Source organism: Rhinopithecus roxellana, chromosome 19, assembly GCF_007565055.1.
Source record: "Rhinopithecus roxellana isolate Shanxi Qingling chromosome 19, ASM756505v1, whole genome shotgun sequence".
Classification (NCBI taxonomy): Eukaryota; Metazoa; Chordata; class Mammalia; order Primates; family Cercopithecidae; genus Rhinopithecus; species Rhinopithecus roxellana.
Window position 1 is genome coordinate 80525031 of NC_044567.1, and position 25460 is coordinate 80550490.

Genomic DNA, 25460 nt, shown 5'->3' on the forward strand with positions numbered 1-25460 from the left:
TGATTGCTTCTATTTTCAATGTATAAACCAAAACCTAGCTTTGGTTCTTCTCACTGTCTCCACTGCTACCATTCTGATCTGAGCCACTCTGGCGTGGATTATTCTAATAGTCTCCAACCTAGTCTCCTTGCATCAACGCTTATCCCTTTACAGTTTATTCTCAGCACAAAAGTCAAACAATTCCTGTTAAATTAGATCACGCCACTCCTCTGCCTAAAGCCCTGCAATTAGCTCCCCAACTCACAGAGAATAAAAACCAAAGTCTTTACCATGAGCCAGCAGGCCCCACAGGCTTTAGTCCTCCCACCTCTCCACCACGTGCACTCTATTCTGGCCAAACTAACTCCTAGCTGCTACTCAAGCACAGCAGGCATGCTTCTGCTGCTGGGTCTGTTTCCACTGCCTGCAATGCTCTTCCACCAGCTTTACACATGGCTCAACCCCTTGCCTCTGGTTATCACCTTCTCAATGAGGCCTGCCTTGACCACTCTATTTAAAATGGTAACCCCATCTCTAACCCCAATATTCCCAACCTCCCCTGCGCTGTTCTCCTTTTTTCATGCAGTTACTACCTTTTAACAACTTATGGTGGTTTTTTTTGGTTTTTTTTTTTTTTTTTTTTTTTTTTGAGACAGAGTCTCGAAGTCTCACCCTGTCACCCAGGCTGGAGGAGTGCAGTGGTGCAATCTCGGCTCACTGCAACCTCTGCCTCCTGGGTTCAAGCGATTCCCCTGGCTCAGCCTCCTGAGTAGCTGGGATTACAGGCACGTGCTACCATGCCAGGCTAATTTTTGTATTTTTAGTAGAGACAGGGTTTCACCATGTTGGTTAGGCTGGTCTCAAACTCCTGACCTCGTGATCCACCTGCCTCGGCCTCCCAAAGTGCTGGGATTACAAGTATAAGCCACCGTGCCCAGCCAGTGTTTATTTTTTATAATGTTTATTGTTTATTTTCTGTTCTCCTACTAGAAAAAGTATCATAAAGAAGAGACTTTTCTTTCTCTTTCATCAATATATATAACAAGAACCTAGAACAGTGTCTAGTACACAGTACATACTCAATAAATACTTGTTGAGTGAGTGCATAGTCCAAAATGCCCTAAAGTAGTACAATTTTCAAAGTTCAAAAACATAGTTACCTTGCCATCAAAGATACTCAGCAATCACCAGCCACTTCACTCACATCTCGTCGGCCCAGAATTAGCTATTTGTATCGTCCCCACTCAATGAAAAAGGCCATTTTACATAGTTCAGCATTGGCTTATTGACAGTGTTTACTCACCAGTTGCAAAAATGAGGCAATTCTGTAGAGAAGACTCTCGATTTTGATGCGTTCTATTTCCAAAGGACAAGGCCCTGTGAAGTCTGCCATGGAGTACTGGCCTAGAGAAAGAAGGGCCTCTGTGCAGTGCTTGAGGGCCATTTCATAGTCCTGCCTCTTAAGTGATTCACATGCTTGTTCACATGACTTTTCCGCTCTTCTGTCTTCCATGACTCAGGGACAAAAATCCTACAGACAGGGAGAAAGAACAAGAGAAGGTTTTTAAAACTTATTAATTATAAATTCTAGCCCCATTCCTATCTCAGCTGGCTTAATTATCTATCTGAATACTCTCAGCTAGCCTTTTGATCAAGGTCATGGCTAAGCAGCAGCTATTGATGCTACAAAATCTATACTTCTCTTTGATATTTTATGAAGTCTTTACTAAGATTCAAGCAAAATGTCAATCATAAGCCAAGATCATACCAACAATATAACAAATTTATAAATGAGACAAATTTAGAAATGAAATATGACTGTGAATATTGCAAAGTATCCAACAAACCATAAAGGATTCCCTTTCTTAACCAAAGGGACAGAAACGTTTCATATCCAAACCTCCAAATTTCAGTTTCCTAATTTCATTCTCACAGTTCTGTGACCATGATTGCAGAAAACTAAAATCTATACCATGCAGGATTATTTCCCACCAATTAAAAAACTGGTTGGAACTGTTTGAACTGTCCATTAATTCAATTCAACAAACATTTCTCGAGGGCTAGGCCCTGTGCTAGCAGCAATGAATACAAAGACAGGGCATGTCATCACTGCTTTCAAGAAACTCAGATTCTAGCAAGAAAGGCAAAGCACAAATGAACAATTACAAAAAAGACTTATTCCATCTGCCTAAAGGCATGAGCTGATTGCAAAAGGTGAACAGGAGTTCACCATACAGATGATAGAGAGAGCAAATGCGAGCTTTTCAGAGAGAAGAGTTCAAGTGAAATCACCAACGGCAGAAAATACACAGCCTAAACTCAAGGTACAGCAGAAGAGTAAGAGAAACTATGAATGACCTCAAATGCCACAACAAGAAGCGAGGGTTTTATTCCATAGGCAATGGAACAAGATGAAATTTTTTAAATAAGGAAGGAATCTATCAAATATAAGTCCGACTAGCTCTATAAAGAACTGGTTAGAAGCAGAAGAAACCACAGGCGTGCCACAGGGGAAGAAATGGCAAGCACTGCCATTAGTAAGAGATCACTAAAATAGTCCAAGTAAGAAATAGCAGGAATTTACACATTGTTTCTCCCTAGCTATATCACTTATAGCAGGAGCAGTAAACTTGGACACAGAAGACCGACATCATTTGACCTGACATTCACAATACTGTTACAAACAGTCACTCTTGCTGACCATCTCTGTCAGACTTACAGATTGCTTTCCACGCCTGCATCCACCTTCTCTCTCTCCTGCTCTTCCCTACCTTCCACCTTAACCAGCTGGCTTCCTGGTACTTCTTTGTCCCTTCCGCCTGCCTCCAGCCTACATATACCTTCTCTGCCAGCCTTCCCGCCTTTGATAATGACACATGGGCCCTGTCCTCTCCTCACTGTGCTACAGCCATTTGCTGCCAATAAACTGCAGTGCAAGATGAGGGGAGAAAAGTCATTGATGGGCAGCCCATAGAGAGTGGCAAGAGGCAAGATGACAGACATCTGAAGAGGTCTAAGCCCCTTTAGCTTTTGAGATTCTTGGTCTACCAAAACAGTAGAAATAGCTAGGCAATGAGATAAGGAAGAGTTCAAACAGGACTTCAACAGTATCTGTCAGCATTTGTTCAATACTGGGGATTTACACATGTGGTACAATATAATATTCCCTACTTTTCTCAGTTTGGAATTTTTAATTTTAACACTTTTTTTTGGGACAGGGTCTCACTCTGTTACTAGGCTCGAGTGGAGTGGCACAATCACTGCTCACTGCAGCCTTGACCTGCCAGACTCAAGCAATCCTCCTAACTCAGTATCACAAGTAGCTGGGACTACAGGAATGCACCACCACGTCCGGCTAAATTGTTTTTATTTTATTTTTGTAGTGACGGGGTCTCCCTATGTTGCCCAGCCTGGTCTCAAACTCCTGGGCTCAAGCTGTCTTCCCGCTTCAGCCTGCCAAAGTGCTAGGATTACAGGTGTGAGCCACTGCACCAAGCTTAAATTAACATTTTATATAAAAAGAGAAATCTAATTGTGTTATTAAAATAATCTCCCCCCCCCCCCGCCGCCCCTCCAAAAAGAGTACTTATCTTTGGTTTTCTACATGGTTTCCATTTAAACTTCCTCAGGGGGCGGGGGAAGGGGCTGTAATTCCCAGTTTAGTTTAAGGGTAAGGGGATTTAAATATTTAAGTCACAGTTGGTATGTATGCTTCTTATACAAACATATATTGATGTGGGTGAAATCAATTATTCAACAAAAGTCAAAAACAATTTCTTTATCACTACAGCAATGTTGCCCATTAGACAAAGAGTGGCATTACAAAAGAATTACTAACTTATGATCTAGTCCAGATATAAAATATCAACACTATTAACATTTTGGGCTTAATAATTTTTTGTTGTGGGCCGTTGTGTGCACTGTAGGTTATTTAGCAATCATTATCCCTAGTCCCTACCAGCTGATGCCAGCAGCACATCCCCTGACTTGTGACAACCAAATATGTCTCCAGTAAACATCTGTAGAGGGTAAAATCAGTTCTAGTTGAGAACTACTAACATAGACAAGCACACACTGCTTGCCAGATAACAGCAACACAAGATTCATAAGTCCATGGATACCAGAGGCCCTAGAATTAGCAAATCTTCCCTACAGAACTCCCAGCTCACATCCAGACAAATAATACAAAAAGAAGTAGTAAGAAAACAAAGCTAATAATGTACCAGCTAAAATCTTTCTTAGGAATGAGTATAGCACAGTGATCCAGAGCACAGACTAGGAGCCAGAGGACCTGTGTTCAGAACTCACCAGCTGCACCACTCTCCAGCTGCATGGCCTGAGGCAAGTGGGTTTACATGGATTATTTCAACTTGCTCACCTCTAAATTGGGAACACAACTAATACCTACCTCCTAGGGTTACTGTAAGGATTAAGTGAAATAATACCTATAAAGTACTTAAAAGAATGCCTGGGACATAAGTGCTCAATAAGTGTTAGCTATTATTATGTCCCTAAAATTCCTTATTTTCACTTTATATAAAGCTTTTTGGGGGGTGGGGGCGGACAGAGTCTCGCTCTGCAGCCCATGCTGGAGTGTAGTGGTGCAATCATAGCTCCTGTAGCTTCACACTTCGGAATGATCCTCCTGCCTCAGCCTCCCGAAAAGCTGGGACTACCGGTGCATGCCACCACAACTGGCTGATTTTTTTTTTATTTTTTCGTAGAGACAGGGTCTCACTGTGTTGCCTAAGCTAGTCTTAAACTCTTCGCCTCAAAAGATCATCCCGCCTTGGCCTCCCCAGCCTATATAAAGCTGAAATCACTTTACTGATCTCAACATACAATAGAGTACAAACAATAAAGTATTATTCTATGTAATTACTTTACCTACTTGACAGAGGAATTATTTTCACCTATTTTCTCCATCTCAATACACCGGTAATGATTACGCAAAGAACAGCCATTGGAGAAATAAGTATATCTGCAAGTCACTGATAAGGATTAGCTAAACCCTAAATCTGGCTATGAGGGATGATCACAAAGACTACTATCAACATTGATCCCCAAGCATATTAGTCAGAGAGATCTTGATAACATTAATATATAAGTAGAGATTAAGGGCAGAACTATGAATTTCAGGAGCTTTGAGAGGAAATGACTCAATTTATGACCCAGGTGCCTTCCTCAGAAGTGAATATCTACCCCAATTACCTTTGTTAATCAGGTCCTGATACCTAGTTTCCAAGGTCTACCTGAATCACAGTAGGGTCACCTAGCTGTAGTGTGGAACTCAATCCAATGCATGCTCCGTTCAGCTGTTTTTTCGAGTTTTTCAGAAAACAGCATGACCTTACTGTACCCACTCCTTCTGAAGAAGCTAAAGTGGTTTATCAAGCATAAAAGCAAAACTGTCTGTCAAAGTCAAAATGAGAAAACATCTCAGGCCATGCTAAAATGGACTATGGATAATACACAGTGAGAGATCTAGAAGTACTTCTAAACAAGGCCAGCTCCCAGATACACTTCAAGAGTGTAGCTGACACCCCTGTCTAGGACATACCGATATAGCTGTATCTATTGTATGTGATCCTGCTACCTGAACCTAACAGCCAGATTCAAGGGCAGATACTAAGTTGGGTCTCTAAGGATTTTTCCCATGGGGACAGAGTGGCCCAGGGAATGGAAGTCACTGGAGCTGAGTCACATTAGGCACACTAACGTAGGAAGAAGCATCACATTCGCCCATTGCTGAGGTCCACCCCATCTGTCTTGACTCTTTCTCTTCCTGTTCAAAATTATCCAAACTTGGCTGGGCGTGGTGGCTCACGCCTGTAATCCCAGCCCTTTGGGAGGCAGAGGCGGGTGGATCACAAGGTCAGGAGATCAAGACCATCCTGGCTAACACAGTGAAACCCTGTCTGTACTAAAAATACAAAAAATTAGCCGGGTGTGGTGGCACGTGCCTGTAGTCCCAGCTACTCGGGAGGATGAGGCAGAAGAACTGCTTGAACCCAGGAGGCGAAGGTTGCAGAGAGCTGAGATTGCACCTTTGCACTCCAGGCTGGGCGACAGAGCAAGACTCCTTCTCAAAGAAAAAAAAAACTATCCAAACTTCTATCAAAAGAACATAAAACACTAATTTCCTGCAAACTCCTATCCCTGTGAGAAACACTGACTTGGAGGATGTGACTTCACAAGCAAGAAAGCTGAAATCAGAAACCAGCACTCTAATCTAAATCCACTAACTCCTCTGATCTGCTGCTGACCTATAAAAAGAGACTAATACCATGCAATGAACATTAGTTGTTTTGCCACCAAATACCCATTCCCTTTCCTGGTAATAAAAGCCCACAATTTTCCTCTGAGAATTCACCTCCCCCCATCTCTCAGACCATGTGGTTCCTGAAGAGCATCCACCAGGATGTGGGGTGGCATGTGACACTAACTGGCCAATACGAGCCTCCCAGTCCTGAACACAGGGATTGGCTCAGGGTAGGACATATGACCCTGTAAGAGCCAATGAGACACCACGAGACTTGCTGAGGCTTCTGGGAAGGAAACTGATACTCCTTCCAGCTGAATCTAAATTCTGAGAAGCTACAGGTGGTTGAATATACCGCAGCCATTTTTCTTACAGTGTCAGTAACTGAAGTCTATACAAGAAAAAGCAGAGCTGATTCACAGGGAGAAACTGAGTCCTGAAGATATCACCTGACCCCTGAATCCAGCTCTGGCTAGCTGTGCCTGGACTTCGAAGTTAGGTAAGCCAAGAAACTTTTTTCCAGCTGAAGTTAGTTTAGGTTGGTATTTCAGGCAGTTGGAACCAAGACAGTCTTAACTTAGATAATTTGATCAGTACCAAATGAGCTGATAATTGTCTTGTAAAACAGTGTATACACGATTATTAATAACAATGATCGTGTTATTTATTACTAATAACAGTAAGTGTAAAGAGAAAAAATAAGTGAGTATGGGAGACAAATGGCTTAGTGTGATATATGATTCTTCTGTGTCTTAAAAATATAAGCCTAGCTTTCCATGCCCATAGTGCTCACGCAAACACAGTAAACGTTGCTAAAATCCACCAGACTTTCTGTAAGAAGTATGGCAAGCACCAACCCCACAAAGTGACACAGTACAAGAAGGGCAAGTATTCTCTGTATGCCCAGGGAAAGTGGCGTTATGACAGGAAACAGAGTGGCTATGGTCGAAAAACTAAGCCGATCTTCCAGAAAAAGGCTAAAACTACAAAGAAGACTGTGCTAAGACTTGAGTGTGTTGAGCCCAAACAGATCTAAGAGAATGCTGGCTATCAAAAACATCTAAGCATTTTGAACTGGAAGGAGATAAGAAGAGAAAGGGTCAAATGATCCAGTTCTACATGTCTTTTATTATGAAGACAACAAAATCTTGAGTTTATGTTCAAAAATATTATATATACATATACAAGCCCAAAGCATTTGTTTTAACAACTTATAAAGTTACTTCAGTAATAACAACAAGCTTTTACTGAATGTTCATTGTCGATTACATGTACATAATCTAATTTAATCCTCACAATGACCCTATAAAGTAGATATTAGAATTGTTATTATTATCATTCCCATTCACAGATGAGGAAACTGAAGCACAGAGTTAGCTTACTGGGTAAGTTAACTCTCCCAGTTACACTGTAAACGACAGAAGCAGGATTCAAGTCAAGGCAGTCCGACAACTCCTACTTTTAGCCATGACACTGATTCTGAGCCCACAAGCAACTAAGGTTCTAATGCTATTCCAACGGAGTAAAAACTCAAAGTCCAGCACTCCCAAAGCACCAAATGTGACAGTAAAATATCATCTTTTAATTCCGAAACAGAGTTAACATAGTTCTGCATTATAAAAAGTATGTCTGTGTTAATAACCACAACGTTAGTGATTACCATTTTAAAAAATGTAAACACACACACACACACACACACACACACACACACACCCCTAAGCCAATTATCTCCTTGGTTAAGCAAAAGTCCTATGTGTCTCAAGATGAAGGAGTGTATTAATTAGTACCATCTTTCCATAAAATGGTAACATTTGCATCCTTCCACAAAAGTCAACTTTCAGAGAGTATCCAATCCCTAAGTTAATTTTTACCACTTTTATAAAACAGAAACTTGTTCTAAAATTGATTCATCTTACCACAGTCTGACAAAAGAGAAAAATTGATAAATTTTACCAAAATTAAACATTTTTGTACTATGAAAGACACTGTTAAAAGAATGAAAGACAAGCTAGAGACTGGGAGAAATTTTGTGCAAATCACTTATCTGAAAAAGGATTCCGGTCTGAACATATAAAGAACTCCCAGCCAGGTGCGGTGGCTCACACCTGTAATCCTAGCACTTTGCGGGTGAATCACCAGGTCAAGAGATCAAGACCATCCTGGCCAACATGGTGAAACCCCATCTCTCCTAAAAATACAAAAATTATCTGGGCATGGTGGTGTGTGCCTGTAATCCCAGTTACTGGGGAGGCTGAGGCAGAAGAATCGCTTGAACACAGGAGGCAGAGGTTGCAGTGAGCCGAGATCACACCACTGCACTCCAGCCTGGCGACAGGGCAAGACTCCATCTCAAAAAAAAAAGAAAGGAACTCCCAACAGTCAACAAAAAACCAAACAAAATCTGGGCAAAAGATGTCAACAGATACTCTGCAAAGAGGATATAAGGATAACAAACAAGCACATAAAAGGATGTTCAGGCCGGGCGCAGTGGCTCAAGCCTGTAATCCTAGCACTTTGGGAGGCCGAGACGGGCGGATCACAAGGTCAGGAGATCGAGACCACGCTGGCTAATACGGTGAAACCCCGTCTCTACTAAAGAATACAAAAAAAAAAAAAAACTAGCCGGGCGACGAGGTGGGCACCTGTAGCCCCAGCTACTTGGGAGGCGGAGGCAGGAGAATGGCGTAAACCTGGGAGGCGGAGCTTGCAGTGAGCTGAGATCCGGCCACCACACTCCAGCCTGGGCGACAGAGCCAGACTCCGTCTCAAAAAAAAAAAAAAAAAAAAAGGATGTTCAATGTTATTAACCATTAGGGAAATGCAAAACTAAAGCCATGATTAGATACACTACCTACCTATTAGAATGGCTAAATTAAAAATAATTGATAACACCAAGTGATGTACAGTAATTGGAACCCTTATACATTGCTAGTAGGAATATAAAATGATTTAGCCACTCTGGAAAAAGGGTTTGCAGCTTCTTATAAAATCAAATACACACACTACACTATATGACCCAGCAATCCCCTTTGCCCCTCAGATACCACAGAGAAATGAAAACTATGTTCACACAAAGATCTGAACACAAATGTTCATAACAGCTCTATTCATAATTGCTAAAAAGTGGAAACAACTCAAATGTCCTTTAATGAGTGAAGAAACAGATCTCTGTGATATAAAACTACTCAGCAATAAAAAGGAACAAGCATTCAATATATGCAATAACGTGAAATAATCTCAAAAACATTATGTCACATAAAAGACCCCAGTCTCAAAAGCTGACATACTGCATGATTCCATTTATACAATCTTATTCTCAAAAAGATGAAACTATAAAAATGAAGAACAGATCAGTGGTTGCGAGCAGGTATAGGTTGGGTAGGGGTAACTATGAAAGAATAGCATGAGGAGTTTTTAGGGTGATGACACTGCCCTGTAACCTGACTGGGTGCACATGTGTTAAATTAGTAAAACTGTATAGCAAAAAACATCAATTTTACTGCATGTTTTTATGATAATATTGTAAAAATTATTTTTAAAATATGAATCTGAAAGTCACATTTGACTTTTTTTTTTTTTGAGACAGAGTCTCGCTCTGTCGCCCAGGTCGGAGTGCAGTGGCGTGACCTCAGCTCACTGCAACTTCCGCCTCCCGGGTTCAAGCGATTCTTCTGCCTCAGCCTCCCAAGTAGCTGGGACTATAGGCGCACACCACCACACCTAGCTAATTTTTGTATTTTTAGTAAAGAAAGGTTTCACCATGTGGGCCAGGATGGTCTCGATCTCTTGACCTCGTGATCCGCCCGCCTTGGCCTCCCAAAGTGCTGGGATTACAGGCGTGAGCCACTGCACCTGACAGAAATTATTTTTTAAAACTAAAAAGAAGGAGATACAGCGGGATAAGTGTGCTACGAATAAACAGAAAACCCATGCACTTCCCTTCCTGCATATGTAGGTTTTAGAGGCAAGAATGGAGCCTCAGAAAGAACCTCTCCAAAAGGAACAATGATTGAGCTCACTTGGCAAAAAATGTAGAATACTTCTGAAGAATTCATAGCTAGATGGCTGGTCCAGAACCAAAAGTAAATGCTGGAAGAAAAACAAAATCAATCTTTCCAGTCCAAACCTCTGTCTGTGACAGTAAGAAGAATCACCAGACCACCTTGAAATCAAGTCATGAAATATAATTTCATTTTATTTTTTTTTTTTTTTTTTTTTTTTTTTTTTTTTGAGACGGAGTCTTGCTCTGCTGCCCAGGCTGGAGTGCAGTGGCCGGCTCTCAGCTCACTGCAAGCTCCGCCTCCCGGGTTCACGCCATTCTCCTGTCTCAGCCTCCCGAGTAGCTGGGACTACAGGCGCCCGCCTCGTCGCCCGGCTAGTTTTTTGTATTTTTTAGTAGAGACGGGGTTTCACCGTATTAGCCAGGATGGTCTCGATCTCCTGACCTCATGATCCGCCCGTCTCGGCCTCCCAAAGTGCTGGGATAACAGGCTTGAGCCACCGCGCCCGGCCTCATTTTAAAAATCAGTTATATTCCTCAAATTAACTTCTCGTTAATGTAGTTATAGTCTTCTTTGATCTCAAAAAACCAAATCCTTTGTTAACAGAGAGCCTTTAAGCAAAAGTAAACTGACCAAATAGCAAGAGACCACAGTAGTAACTAAAATTTCTTCTATCTAAATTCAAGATGATTTCTGCATCTCTGTCTTACACATTTGCCTATTAGAAAAAATATATGTATCTACCACATAATTAACTTAGGTGCAATGAATTAGACTGCATTTCTAAAGGTTTTAGAAGACTGACGAGTTAATGTTAAACATCATCACTATCTCCTTTGACAGAAATTACTAACACCTGTAATTGGTTCTTAATCAGACCCCCAAGATATCTTTACTTATTAGACTATATAAACAATAAAACTTAAAGGACAAATATAATAAAATGTACATTTCATTATACAACAAAACAAAAATTTAAATCAGAAGAATTGCTAGAAAAAATTGGATATCCACATTTCTTAAGTTGGTTATTTGCCATTAATTCTTCTAATTGTTTTCCTTGTGGAAATCTGGTTACTAACGTGAAACTAGAAAGTAAATACACTTTGGGAGGCCCAGGCAGGCAGACTGCTGAGCTTAGGAGTTCTAGACGAGCCAGGACAACATGGCGAAACCCCGCCCCTACCACAAATACAAAAAATTAGCTGGGAGCGGTGGCACACACCTGTAGTCCCAGCTACTTGGAAGCTGAGACACGAGAATCACTTGAACTCTGGAGGCAGAGGTTGCACTGAGCAGAGTCAGCAGAGATCATGCCACTGAACTTCAGCCAGGATGATAGAGCGAGACTTTGTCTCAAAAAAAAATTTTTTTATTGTGACAAAAGAAAGAAAAGCCAAATTGATACATCATCATCATTATTATTATTATTATTATTATTAGAGACAGAGTTTCACTCTTGTTGTCCAGGCTGGAGTGCAATAGCGTGATCTCGTGATCTCGGCTCACTGCAACCTCTACCTCCCGGGTTCAAGAGATTCTCCGGCCTCAGCCACCCGGGTAGCTGGGATTACAGGCATGCTCCACCACACCTGGCTAATTTTGTATTTTTAGTAGAGATGGGGTTTCTCCATAATGGTCAGGTTGGTCTCAAACTCCCGACCTCAGGTAATCTGCCGGCCTCAGACTCCCAAAGTGCTGAGATTACAGGCATGAGCCACTGCACCCAGCTGATACATTATTAAAATAACCCAAGTGAAGAGGAAGAAAGCCTATCAGAATGTGCCCCTTTCCCCATTGAGCAGCAAGGCCCTGGTGAGCCAGTGTGGCTAAGGTGTATCATGCTTCCACATGGAGAAAAAGTATGACTTTAGAGATGGCACGGTAACTCTGAAATGCCCATAAAATAATGTCAAAGCTCATTAACAGATATCGGGCCACTGCCAATCTGGCTACAACCTAACTTGCCCATTACCCCAACACAGGTCCCAAGTACATAGTCAGGCCTCTGAGATACTGATAACATTGTTCCCTCCGTCCAGAACATCCTTTCCTTGCCTCTCTCTGGACCTAAATCTACCCAGATTTTAACAAATGCTTCAAGATCTACTTCTCTAAGATGCTCTCCTCCCAAAACTAAAGAGCATTACTTCCTATAGAATTAATTGGCCTCTGAATCACCTATTATCTTGAATTAAATGTATTGTGTAAAATGCCTTATCTGCCCAACACAACTATCTTATAAATTAGAGTCCATTTTACACCATTTTTATCCCCATGACAACCATTCAATTCACTAAAACCATTCCATAAATAATTAAATTTCCCAAAGATGACCTAAAATAGCCTAAATGCCAAGCATAAGAACTGTCCTATACCAAATTCAGTTCTCATTAGCATGTCAAGTCACAAAGAGGCATGTTGTATTACCTTTGTTCATCTGCATTTTTCCAAAACTGGAATCTATATGGTCCTATAGTATACACAGGCAAAATATTCTGCAAAGTAGTTTTACTCATTGTACTGTGCTTAATATTCAGTCAGACTTGCATTTTTCGCTAAAACATGAAATCACCGAGTATGCAAGAAGCATTAGAAGAGAGACTAAGCCTACAGAGAAGAAAACTAAAAACTTAAGATCATCAACCATGGTCTATTTTGAATAATCACTCTCATAAAGAGGTAAATTCTCTTAAATTTCAGAATAAATGGAATTTAGTAAAGTATAAACTGTTTAAAATACATAAAATAAACATTCTGATGGGCCTTCTGCCATCTGTTTTAGTGACTGAGATAAACTGAATTTCCTAAAAATTATATCAACAGCTAAAATTGAGATTTTTTTTCTAACTATTACTTTGATTTTTCCTGATCCATTTTTCAGGATTTCCAGCAATTCTGGAGCTTCAAGAATTCCAAATTATTTCTTGAAGAGTTTGAGCCTCTTCCCAAATCACTTAACATGCTTATTAATTTAAAAGATATGAAGAAACAAAAAAGCCACAGTTAAGAAGCAAGCAAGGCCGGGCGCAGTGGCTCATGCCTGTCCCAGTACTTTGGGAGGCTGAGGTGGGCAGATCACGAGGTCAAGAGATGGAGACCATCCTGGCCAACGTGGTGAAACCCTGTCTCTACCAAAAACACAAAAATTAGCCGGGGTTGGTAGCGCATTTCTGTAATCCCAGCTACTTGGAAGGCTGAGGCAGGAGAATCGCTTGAACCTGGGAAGCAGAGGTTGCAGTGAGCTAAGACAGCGGCACTGCACTTCAGCCTGGCGGCAGAGTGTGACTCCATTTCAAAAAAAAAAAAAAAAAAAAAAAAAGCAAGCAAGCAAATTATACTAAAAGACTGACTTCTAGAAAAGGTTACTGCTTGCCAAGAAAATTATATTACTATAAAACATTGTCTATTCTTTTTATTTCTTGATTTTCCCTTCCAGATTATCTGTGGAGACACAGAATCATATTACTACCACCACCACTACTATCACAGTCCCTTAAAAGCCATCTTCAATTTACCAACAGATTATGTTCTAATGTTGTATTTTCAAATCAGACTTTAAAACTCAGAACAGAGTTTTCTATACAATGTTAACAATAAGGTTACTGGGAAGATTTGAAGTGACAAAAGCAAGTTATAAAATAATATATATGGTATAATCCCATTTTGTAAGTAAAACCAAACATATATAATTGTCATCTCATTTTTGTAAAACATGTTAAGTATTGAATATTTTGCATAAGAAAATCAGGAAGAATGAGAAACAGTCTAATCATGAAGAAAATATCAGAGAATCCCAAACTGAGGACCATTCTATTAAATATATAAATAGTACTCCTGAAAACTGTCATGAAAAACAAAGTCTGAGAAGCTATCACAGCCCAAAAAAGACTAAGAAGACAAAATCACTACATTCATTGCAGGATTCTGGATAGATTCTGGAACAGAAAAAGGACATTAGTGGGAAAACTTGTGAAATCCAAATAAAGTCTAAAAATTAGTTAATAGAAATGTACCAACAATTGTTTCTTACATTTGACAAACATGCCGTGGAAACTTAAGACACTAACAATGGGGAAAACTGGGTAAAGAGGTTATGAGAACTCTGACCTACATGTCTAACTTTTCTGTAAATCTAAAAGTATTCCAAAATTAAAAGCTTATTACAGGCTGGGTGCAGTGGCTCACCCCTGTGATCCCAGCACTTTGGGAGGCCGAGACAGGTGGATCACTTGAGATCAGGAGTTCAAGACCAGCCTGGCCGACATGGTGAAACCCTGTCTCTACTAAAAATACAAAAATTAGCCAGGCGTGGTGGCAGGCGCCTGTAATCCCAGCTACTCAGGAGGCTGAGGCAGGAGAATTGCTTGAACTCGGAACTCAGGAGGGGGAGGTTGCAGTGAGCCGAGATCACAGTGTACTCCAGCCTGCAACAAAGAGCGAGACTCCGTCTCAAAAAAAAAAAAAATTTTACTACAAAAATAAAAGTGGATATCTCCAGGTGATGCCATTACAGCTTTTTTATTCATCTGTATTTTATAATTTTTTTTTTTCAAGATGGAGTCTCGCTCTGCCACCCAGGCTAGAGTACAGTGGCACAATCTCAGCTCACTGCAACCTCCATCTCCCAGATTCAAGCGATTCTCCTACCTCAGCCTCCCGAGTAGCTGGGATTACAGGCATGCACCACCGTGCCAGGCTACGCCTGGCTAATTTTTGTATTTTTAGTACAGACAGGGTTTCACCATGTTGGCCAGGTCGGTCTCGAACTCTTGACCTCGTGATGTGCCTGCCTTGGCCTCCCAAAATGTCGGGATTACAGGCGTGAGCCACTGTGCTTGGCATTGTATTTTATAATTTTTAACAAGCAGCAAGTTTTCATTGTCATGGAAAACGAAAAGATTTAGTCCCAGAAGACTTAATTTGCCCAAAGACACAAAATTGAGGCAGCATAGGAATTCTGGAATTAATCCTCTTTCTCTTTACTCTAGACCCCATGCAGAGACCTAAGAACATATCCTATTAAACTTTTTGACTCTCCATATTTGCTAATACACAAAATTTAAGATCATCAAATTACTTTTGCTTCACCATTTGCTTCACTGTAATTGATGCAGAGGGAGGAAACAGATGAAACAACACACAGAGCGGTTGAAGGTGGACAGTGGGTACACGGGCATTGATTACACTCTTCTTTCTACTTTTGTATGTCTGAAAATGTCCATAATAAAAAACTTTTAATTAAAAAGCCTGGGCTGAGCATGGTGGCTCATGCCTGTAATCCCAGCACTTTTGGGAGGCCAAGGGGGGGGTGGATCACTTGAGTTCAGGAGTTCGAGACCAGCCTAGTCAACTGAGTGAAACCCTGTCTCTACTAAAAATACAAAAATTAGCTGGGCATGGTGGCACATGACTGTAATCCCAGCTACTGGGGAAGCTGAGGCAGGAGAATTGCTTGAACCCAGGAGGCAGAGGTTGCAGTGAGTCGAGAACACACCATTGCACTCCAGCCTGGGCAAAGAAGAGAGACTCTGTCTCAACAAACATAAAAAAAAAAATAACCAGCCTGGCCAACATGGTGAAACCCCAAATCCACGAAAAATGCAAAAATTAGCTGGATGTGGTAGCACACCCCTGTGATCCCAGCTACTTGGGAAGCTGAGGTGGGAGAATCACTTGAACCTGGGAGGCGGAGGCTGCAGTGAACTGAGATTGCACCACTGCACTCCAGCCTGGGTGACAGAGCGAGACCCCATCTCAAAAAAATAAAAAGAAAAATAAAAAAAGAAAATAGGCCGGGCGCGGTGGCTCAAGCCTGTAATCCCAGCACTTTGGGAGGCCGAGACGGGCGGATCACAAGGTCAGGAGATCGAGACCATCCTGGCTAACACGGTGAAACCCCGTCTCTACTAAAAATACAAAAAACTAGCCGGGTGAGGTGGCGGGCGCCTGTAGTCCCAGCTACTCCGGAGGCTGAGGCAGGAAAATGGTGTAAACCCGGGAGGCGGAGCTTGCAGTGCGCTGAGATCCAGCCACTGCACTCCAGCCTGGGAGACAGAGCCAGACTCTGTCTCAAAAAAAAAAAAAAAAAATACAAAAAACTAGCCGGGCGAGGTGGCGGGCGTCTGTAGTCCCAGCTACTCGGGAGGCTGAGGCAGGAGAATGGTATGAACCCAGGAGGTGGAGCTTGCAGTGAGCCGAGATAGCACCACTGCGCTCCAGCCTGGGCGACAGAGCGAGACTCCGTCTCAAAAATAAAAATAAAAACAAAAAAAATAGACAAATAAAAAATAAATAAAGTCCTCACTCCCCAACATAACTATGCCACTTCCTACTCTATTGAGCACTGTTGCCTAGGTGAGGAGACACCACTGCTGAGAACCTTCGGCATTTCTCGGTGTGAAGCAGAGAGAAGTCATGGACTGGGAATCTTGAAGCTTCCATCTTGGTTCTGCTTTAACCAATTGTGAGACCTCACTGATTCCTCTGACTTTTCAGGGCCCTAAACTTCCTTAGCTGTTGCCCCAATAAATCTCTGAAGTTCCTTCTAAGATTAAAATTCTGATTTCAACTTTCTACCAGCTCCTTAAACTCAACACAATCAAAACCAAATTCATCTTCATTCTAAACTCCTAAGAGCCATTCTCCCTCCTGACTTCCCTATTCTTTTTTTTTTTCTTAATGTCCCATTCTTCCAGCCACCCAACCATAAAAACCACAGCCTCATCTCTGACTTGAGATGTAGAACTCAAGTTCTATATAAACCCCTGCCCCCGTCTGTACTAAAAATACAAAAATTAGACAGGATGGTGGCAAGTGCCTGTAATCCCAGCTACTCAGGAGGCTGAGGCACGAGAATAGCTTGAACTCGGGAGGCAGAGGTTGCAGTGAGCTGAGAACATACCACTGCACTCCAGCTTGGGCGAAGAAGCGAGACTCCATCTCAAAAAGAGAGAGAGAGAGAGAAAGAGATAGAACTTTGGGAGGCCAACGCAGGTGGATGGCTTGAGCTCAGGAGTTCAACACCAGCCTGGGCAATGTGGTAAGACTCCATCTCTACAAAAAATACAAAATTTAGGTGGGCGTAGTAGCTCGTGCCTGTAATCTCAGCTACCAGGGAGGCTGAGGCGAGAAAATCGCTTGAACCCAGGAGGCAGAGGTTGCAGAGGGCCGAGATCGAGCCACTGTACTTAAAAAAAAAAAAAAAAAAAAAAGGGGGGGGGGGCCGGGCGTGGTGGCTCAAGCCTGTAATCCCAGCACTTTGGGAGGCCGAGACGGGCGGTTCACGAGGTCAGGAGATCGAGACCATCCTGGCTAACACAGTGAAACCCCGTCTCTACTAAAAATACAAAAAATTAGCCGGGCGGGTGCCTGTAGTCCCAGCTACTCGAGAGGCTGAGGCAGGAGAATGGCATGAACCCGGGAGGTGGAGCTTGCAGTGACCCGAGATTGCGCCACTGCACTCCAGACTGGGAGACAGCGAGACTCCGCCTCAAAAAAAAAAAAAAAAAGAAATAAAGAAAACAAAAAAAAAAACAGAGATACAGAATTAACTGTTCCCACCCTACCCCATCTAATTAGTCACCACATCTCTCCATTTAACCTCCAAAATAACTCTTGAATCCTTTCCATGGCCACCAACTCAATTCAGGCTCCCATAGCCCTCCCTTAGACTACTACGAACCCAACTAAAGGCCCAGTCTCTCAATTCTCTTCCCTACAATCCATCATACTCATCCTTACTCTAACATTCAAGAAACACCAAGGCCAAGCGTGGTGGCTCAGGTCTGTAATCCCAGCACTTTGGGAGGCCAAGTGCTTCAGGCCAGGAGTTCAAGACAGCCTGGGGAACACAGCATCCCCTAACTTTATAAAAAATAAAAATAAGAAAAAGTTAAACATTAAAAAAAAGAACTCAGGCCGGGCGCGGTGGCTCAAGCCTGTAATCCCAGCACTTTGGGAGGCCGAGACGGGTGGATCACGAGGTCAGGAGAGCGAGACCATCCTGGCTAACATGGTGAAACCCCGTCTCTACTAAAAAATACAAAAAACTAGCCAGGCAAGGTGGCGGGCGCCTGTAGTCCCAGCTACTCGGGAGGCTGAGGCAGGAGAATGGCCTAAACCCGGGAGGTGGAGCTTGCAGTGAGCTGAGATCCGGCCACTGCACTCCAGCCTGGGCGACAGAGCGAGACTCCATCTCAAAAAAAAAAAGAAAAGAAAAAATGCAACAATATCTACAATGATGTAGATTAAAGTGTTAACTGAAAACCAGCCAGACAGCAGTATAAATACTTAACATAAAAAGACTTAGGTAAATTGTAGCATGACTTGATGAAATTATTTTTGCAGGCTTTCAATATATAAAGTTAAATTATAAAATCTGTAAGAGGTAAATGTTTCATGATATAGCAAGTTTTTAAAAATCAAACTATAATGTATCATAATTTAAAATGAATTTTAAAAATGTATATTTTGAAATGAAATGCCAAAAAGAAAATCAATTGTCTTAGGATAATAACCCAACATTTAACAATTTATTTAATATCAATTTATTCAACATTAAGTAATAAAGTTCTACCCTACTGAGGAAACAAAGGGGTTCTAGGAAACAAGCTTGATAAAGTCTCAAAAGCACCACCCCTCCCTTCTACTGCTCACTTTGGCCTTGACTGGGTGTTTTCATACTCTCCTTGGTCATGATGACCTATAACTAACCCAAACCCAAATTTTCAAGGACCAGCCAACTGCCTCAATTGGTCCTCTGACCACCCCTATGAACCAGTGGGAGACACATCATGCAAAAAGAGCAAACATCAAGAAACAAAGAACCCGGCCAGGCGCGGCGGCTCACGCCTGTAATCCCAGCACTTTGGGAGGCCAAGGCGGGTAGATCACCTGAGGTCAGGAGTTCGAGACCAGTCTGACTAACATGGCAAAGTCCCAGCTACTAGGGAGGCTGAGGCAAGAGAATCGCTTGAACCCAGGAGGCAGAGGTGGCAGTGAGCCGAGATCCCACCAGTACACTCCAGCCTGGGTGACAGAGTGAGACTCTGTCTTGAAAAAAAAAATTTTTTATTTATTAGTTTAACATTTATTTATTGCTTTAACAATTTACTTCTTTATTACTTTAACCAATCAGCAAGTACTCAGCCCAAGTTTCACTGTAAACCCTAAAAATATACCGTATTGGCACACTAAAATCTCTGGGATTCTCAAGGCCAACTTGCTGACTTAGCAGTTAACTGTATCAGTTAAAAGGCAGTGTGGACTCAGACAAATCAAAGAACCAGGGGCCAGGAGACCTGAGAACAATTAAAAGCAAAATGTAGATAGTTTTTTTTTTAACGACAAAAAACACAAAGCTAAAAAGTCCAGCTTAAACCAGATGAGTAAAAAAAATTAGCTGGAGATACTCTTTTAAGTCTTACACAGCCAGAGTGCAAAAGGGAGGATGGAAAGTCATTTTATTAAGAGCTGAAGCTAGCCGGGCACAGTGGCTCACATATGTAATCCCAGCACTTTCAGAGGCCAAGGCGGGTGGATCACTTGAGGTCAGGAGTTCGAGACCAGCATGAACAACATGGTGAAACCCCATCTCCAGTAAAAATACAAAATTAGTCAGGTGTGGTGGCGCACACCTATAGTCTCAGCTACTTGGGAGGCTGAGGCAGGAGAATCGCTTGAACCCAAGAGGCAGAGGTTACAGTGAGCTGAGATTGCCCCACTGCACTCCAGCCTCGGCAACGAGAGCGAGACTCCGTCTCAAAAAAAAAAAAAAGAGCTGAAGCGTTCTGCAGATGAAGACATCTCACAAAAGACAAGTATTGAAAATTCATGGCCAGGTGTGGTGGCTCACACCTGTAATCCCGGCACTTTGACAGGCTGAGGCAGGTGGATCATGAGGTCAGGAGTTCGAGACCGGCCTGGCCAACATAGTGAAACCCCACCTTCACTAAAAATACAAAAAAATTAGCCAGGTGTGGAGGTGGGCGCCTATAATTCCAGCTACTTGGGAGGCTAAGGTAAGGAGAATCTCTTGAACCTGGGAGGCAGAGATTGCAGTGAGCTGAGATTGTGCCACTGCACTCCAGCCTGGGTGACAGTGCCAAGACTCCGTCTCTCAAAAAAAAAAAAAAAAAGAAAGAAAATTAATTAAAAAATAATTTTAGACCGGGTGCGGTGGCTCACACCTGTGATCCTGGCACTTTGGGAGGCCAAGGTGGGTAGATCACCTGAGGTCAGGAGTTTGAGGCCAGTCTGGCCAAAATGGTGAAATCCTGTCTCTACTAAAAATACAAAAATTAGCTGGGCGTGGTGGTAAGCACCTGCAATCCCAGCTACTCGGGAGGCTGAGGCAGGAGAATCACTTGAACCCAGGAAGCGGAGGTTGCAGTGAACCGAGATCGTGCCATTGCACTCCAGCCTAGGTGACAAGAGCGAAACTCCATCTCAAAAATAATAATAATAATAATTTTAACTCTGATGCTCAAAAGGAAAGCATTAAAAGCCTTCTACTTTATTTCTGTAGTATCACCATTTCCTAAGTATAATAATGAAAGATGAAGATACCTTAGCTGACCAAGAAGATTAAATACTGTGAAATAATAAATACTCAAGACTTAACTGTTTTTAATTAACAGGCATTGTAGTAAAAGGTAAATAATCTGAAAGACTAATAGTATCAATAGAGGTAGTACAACAACTAGGAAAACAAGTTCAACCTTTTGTTTCTATTGATATGTTTGTTCTCAGTATTTAGATCCTCAAAACTGCAGATATATATAATCATTCATGACACTACGTAAACATCAGACAACAGGAAAAACAATTCAATACTTAACCAAGTTCACTGGAGAACAAAGTAATCGCCACTGAAGAATGTTGACACAAAAACTGAAGGACCTCTCAAGTTCCAATAGCACACAGATAGGCTGAGCCCCTATGCAGTTACTCACCTGAACAGAAGTGGGAGATTAACCTACCCTCACTCTTTTCACACACACTAACCTGACAAGGAAGCAGGCAGTCTCTTGGGAGCTTGTTCATCATTCAGTCTGTTCCAGAATTAACTGATTCCGTTAGGATCTGTGCCTCCAGGTTACCACCATTTCACTACAGCCCTTATCACTTCACCCTTGTCCCACCTTATTCTTTCAGGCATTATAAAATTCTTGTTTTCTAAATAAACTTCTCCTAAACCTTACTCACCTGCAGTTCACTGCACTGGGTATCACCCAAATAGCCCATCAGAGCTCTTTATAATTTCTGAAAGACAAAGAAGAAAGTTTTTTTAATACATAGTAGAAAACACCATTCACCAAGGTATCAGTTCCAAAGCATTTGTATCCAATACTCCCCAGCATATGGTGTTTTGGTCCACACTAGTTCAATAAAATGTAGCATGACCAGCACTGGACCAAGAGTCTTGAGATAAGCCTCCGAAGATTAAAAACAAGCTTGGTTTAATGTTGCTACTACTGAGCTGTGTGACCTTGAGCAATTCATTTAATTTCTTCAGGCCTAATTTCCTTACCTGGAAAATAAGTCACTCAGACTAGCTAGAGAAAGAAGAGCACAGGCTTTCCAGAAAGAACACCAGCTCCACTACTTTACTGGTCTCGTGACATTACGTTAGTTGAGTCACACTTAAGCCTGAATTTCTTCCTTTGTAAAATGGAAATAACTATCTCGTGAGTTGCTATGAGAATTAAAGGAGATGATGAGTTATAAAAAGCCTATAGTAAATATACTGTGCATATATCTTAAAATTCAACAGATGGTAATTCATTACTACCGTTAACCCCCACCAGCCCTAACATTACATGAATTAAATTCACGCATATTTCTTTTAAAAGATCAACAAATCAAAACTTTACCAACCTGACTAAAGAATTAACTATTTTCGTGTTTCACAATTCAAATTATAGTTATCCTAAGCTGACGGTAGTTTATCATTATTACTTATCACAGAAAATAAGAACAGAATAGTCTTTGCACAACATCCAAACTCTGGTTCAATGACCATGCCTTTTCTGACTTCTCACTCTACTTCCACACTGCCAGAATATCTCAGGAATAGAGAGGTTTTCCAAAAGCTAAATGACACCCAGCTGTTTACCAGATTCAGCTCAGGGGAGCAGGACTAGAGACGGAGGAAGAACAGAGGCTTTTCTCTTTTTTTAACCTTTTTTACTTTACGTACTTAAGTACTGCTCAAATTTGTTCACCATAAGCATACAGGAGTTTTGCATAAAAGTAAATAATTTTTTTTTTTTTTTTTTTTGAGACGGAGTCTTGCTCTGTCACCCGGGCTGGAGTGCAGTGGCCGGATCTCAGCTCACTGCAAGCTCCGCCTCCCGGGTTTACGCCATTCTCCTGACTCAGCCTCCCGAGTAGCTGGGACTACAGGCGCCCGCCACCTCGCCCGGCTAGCTTTTTTTTTTTTTGTATTTTTCAGTAGAGATGGGGTTTCACCGTGTTAGCCAGGATGGTCTCAAACTCCTGACCTCGTGATCCGCCCGTCTCGGCCTCCCAAAGTGCTGGGACTACAGGCTTGAGCCACCGCGCCTGGCCAAAAGTAAATAAGTTTTTAAAACTATATTAGTTAAACACATTGCCTACTGACAGGAAGCTCGCATTACAGGATATTTTCCTCACAACAAAGATAATTTCTGCAGAAGGAAGCAAAAAGGCAAACTCAGATGTGCCAGGAACACCTAAAATATGGCACAGAAATGACAAAAATCACACACATTCACACTTCAGAACAGTTCAGTCAACAAAGATGCCATGCATTCTTTGAAGAACCTGACAATGAATCAAGTTCTTTTTTGTTCAAGGCAAGAGGTATGTATACACTTTGCTTTACCAAACAACTTCCTGCTCTTACTTGGAGAAACTGACCCAGCACGATTCGCAAGAGTAAACAAGTCCGTGTGACTGTTGGTATTAGATGAAAAACTTTCCATTTCTTTTAAATAATTAAAAGTTGACCAAAGTAGTTATTACATGTATATATAAATAAAAGTCTTCCTGTTATATCTACAGTGGTCTTTTAAAAAGAGGAATATTAACTTCTAATTGATTCAAGATTACCCAAAACTATTATCCCAGCCACCTTCAAAGCAATAAACTATCATGCTATATGCTGCTTCTAGCCAATGCTACAGAAGTAACCCTGACTGTACTCATCAACTGAAATGAATGGCAAGATGGTATGTATGGCATCCTCTCCACTTGTATCACTTATCTTCTGGAAAACATTTCAAAACATTACTTAGAAATCCAATTACATCTGCTTACATCTGCATGTACATTCACCTGTTTATGACAATTAAACCTAAAAATTTGCTTATAATTTTTTTAAGTAGTTCCTCCCCATCTCTTGGATAACTATTGTTGGTAAACTTGGCCCGAAATCTTCTACACATTTGAAACAACAGGCAAAGGTCCTTATTTCTTGTATGGGGCCTGTATTTGGATCTTAGGGTCTCTGACAGACCATTAAAGACTAATCTACATTCAATATTAATGACAAGCCTACTGCTTAAACAGAAAACACATGCATCTATCAGATCTGGGCTGCTTACTTGTAGGTCCCTCTGCACACTATTCCTAGCCTTTCATGAATATGCTGTAGATTTTTTAATTACAAGAGGCCCTTTGCAAGTAAAAATTACTTTTCCTGTTGTTTTGGCATCACTCCTCTTCCAGTGAAAACTGGACGGTCTAAAAATATATACCAACTTTAAGACAATGCATTTTAATATCTGTGGCATTAGAAAATAAAACTTCTTGTTAACAAATGCAATAATCAAGCTTACCAGCTAATAGAAAGGTACTTACTCCCAAAAACTACAGCCTTACCTAAAAATAGTGTCCTAGCTTCCCAGCCAAAAGGACAGACTAAAAAAGCTATGTCTTTATTCAGCTCAGAGACACAGACTTCTACCTCACCACAACCTTCAATACTATGGCATTTCCCATTTTAGAATACTCTGTGTAACAAGTTGTTCAGTGGCCAACCACTAACTTCGCTTTGAAATGAATACTAACACTTCACATAGTCTACATGTGTGAGAACTGTGGAAAATGTCTTGACACAATTCAGGTCAAACAACACTAGCCACACGAGATTACCTAATTCTAAATATTCCATTTTAGACTACAAACAAACATCTCCAAAGGCAAAAAGCAGACCACTGGCTCCTTTCCACAAAGTTATCTGTAGGTTTCAAAAAATAAGATAAGGCCAGGCATGGTGGCTCACGCCTGCAATCCCAGCACTTTGGGAAGCCAAGGCGGGTGGATCACCTGAGGTCAGGAGTTCAAAACCAGCCTGACCAACATGGTGAAACCCTCTCTCTACTAAAAATACAACATTAGCCGGGTGTGGTGGAACATGCCTATAACCCCTACTCGGGAAGCTGAGGCAGGAGAATCGCTTGAACCTGGGAGGTAGAGGTTGCAGTGAGCTGAGATCGCACCATTGCACTCCAGCCTCGGCAACAAGAGTGAAACCCTGTGTTTAAAAAAAAAAAAAAAAAAAAAAAGGCCGGGCGCGGTGGCTCAAGCCTGTAATCCCAGCACTTTGGGAGGCCGAGACGGGCGGATCACGAGGTCAGGAGATCGAGACCATCCTGGCTAACCCGGTGAAACCCCGTCTCTACTAAAAAATACAAAAAAACTAGCCGGGCAAGGTGGCGGGCACCTGTAGTCCCAGCTACTCGGGAGGCTGAGGCAGGAGAATGGTGTGAACCCGAAAGGCAGAGCTTGCAGTGAGCTGAGATCCAGCCACTGCACTCCAGTTTGGGCAACAGAGCGAGACTCCGTCTCAAAAAAAAAAAAAAAAAAAAATCTATATATAAAATCATAGATATATATAAAATGATAGATATATATAAAATCTCTATATATAAAAACATATAAAGTTCAAATTGGGAGGTCTAAGGCAGGAATATGCCTCCATCTGCAAAATAAAAATAAATTTAAAAATCCATATTTGCTCTGCCAAAAACAAAAATTACATGAAATAAACATAAGCACTGCTGAGTTTCAAATACAAGAAAATGTGATATGTGCATTTACAAAAGATCTTGGTTTATGTCTACCTTCCTCTCCTTTTATTTTTTTAAGGCAAAATGTCAATTACATGCCTCAATCCAGAAAAAAAAAAAAGACAGCTTATTCTTCTTAAACAGATGTTGTGATAGACATGA

The 25460-nt window shown here is 41.5% G+C and overlaps 1 protein-coding gene across 4 annotated transcripts in view; it reads right to left on the reverse strand.

Annotated features, from left to right (window-relative positions):
• Positions 1-25460, reverse strand: part of HELZ (helicase with zinc finger) — a 171051-nt gene that overhangs the window by 142489 nt on the left and 3102 nt on the right. For all 4 annotated transcript variants that reach the window (XM_030923001.1, XM_030923003.1, XM_030923000.1 and 1 more), the window contains 2 exons: positions 21451-21507; positions 1283-1510 (listed from right to left, as the gene is read on the reverse strand). In XM_030923001.1, coding sequence (XP_030778861.1) covers positions 1283-1492 — 210 coding nt within the window. In that variant the 5' untranslated portion in view covers positions 1493-1510; positions 21451-21507. The remainder of the gene's footprint in view (positions 1-1282; positions 1511-21450; positions 21508-25460) is intronic.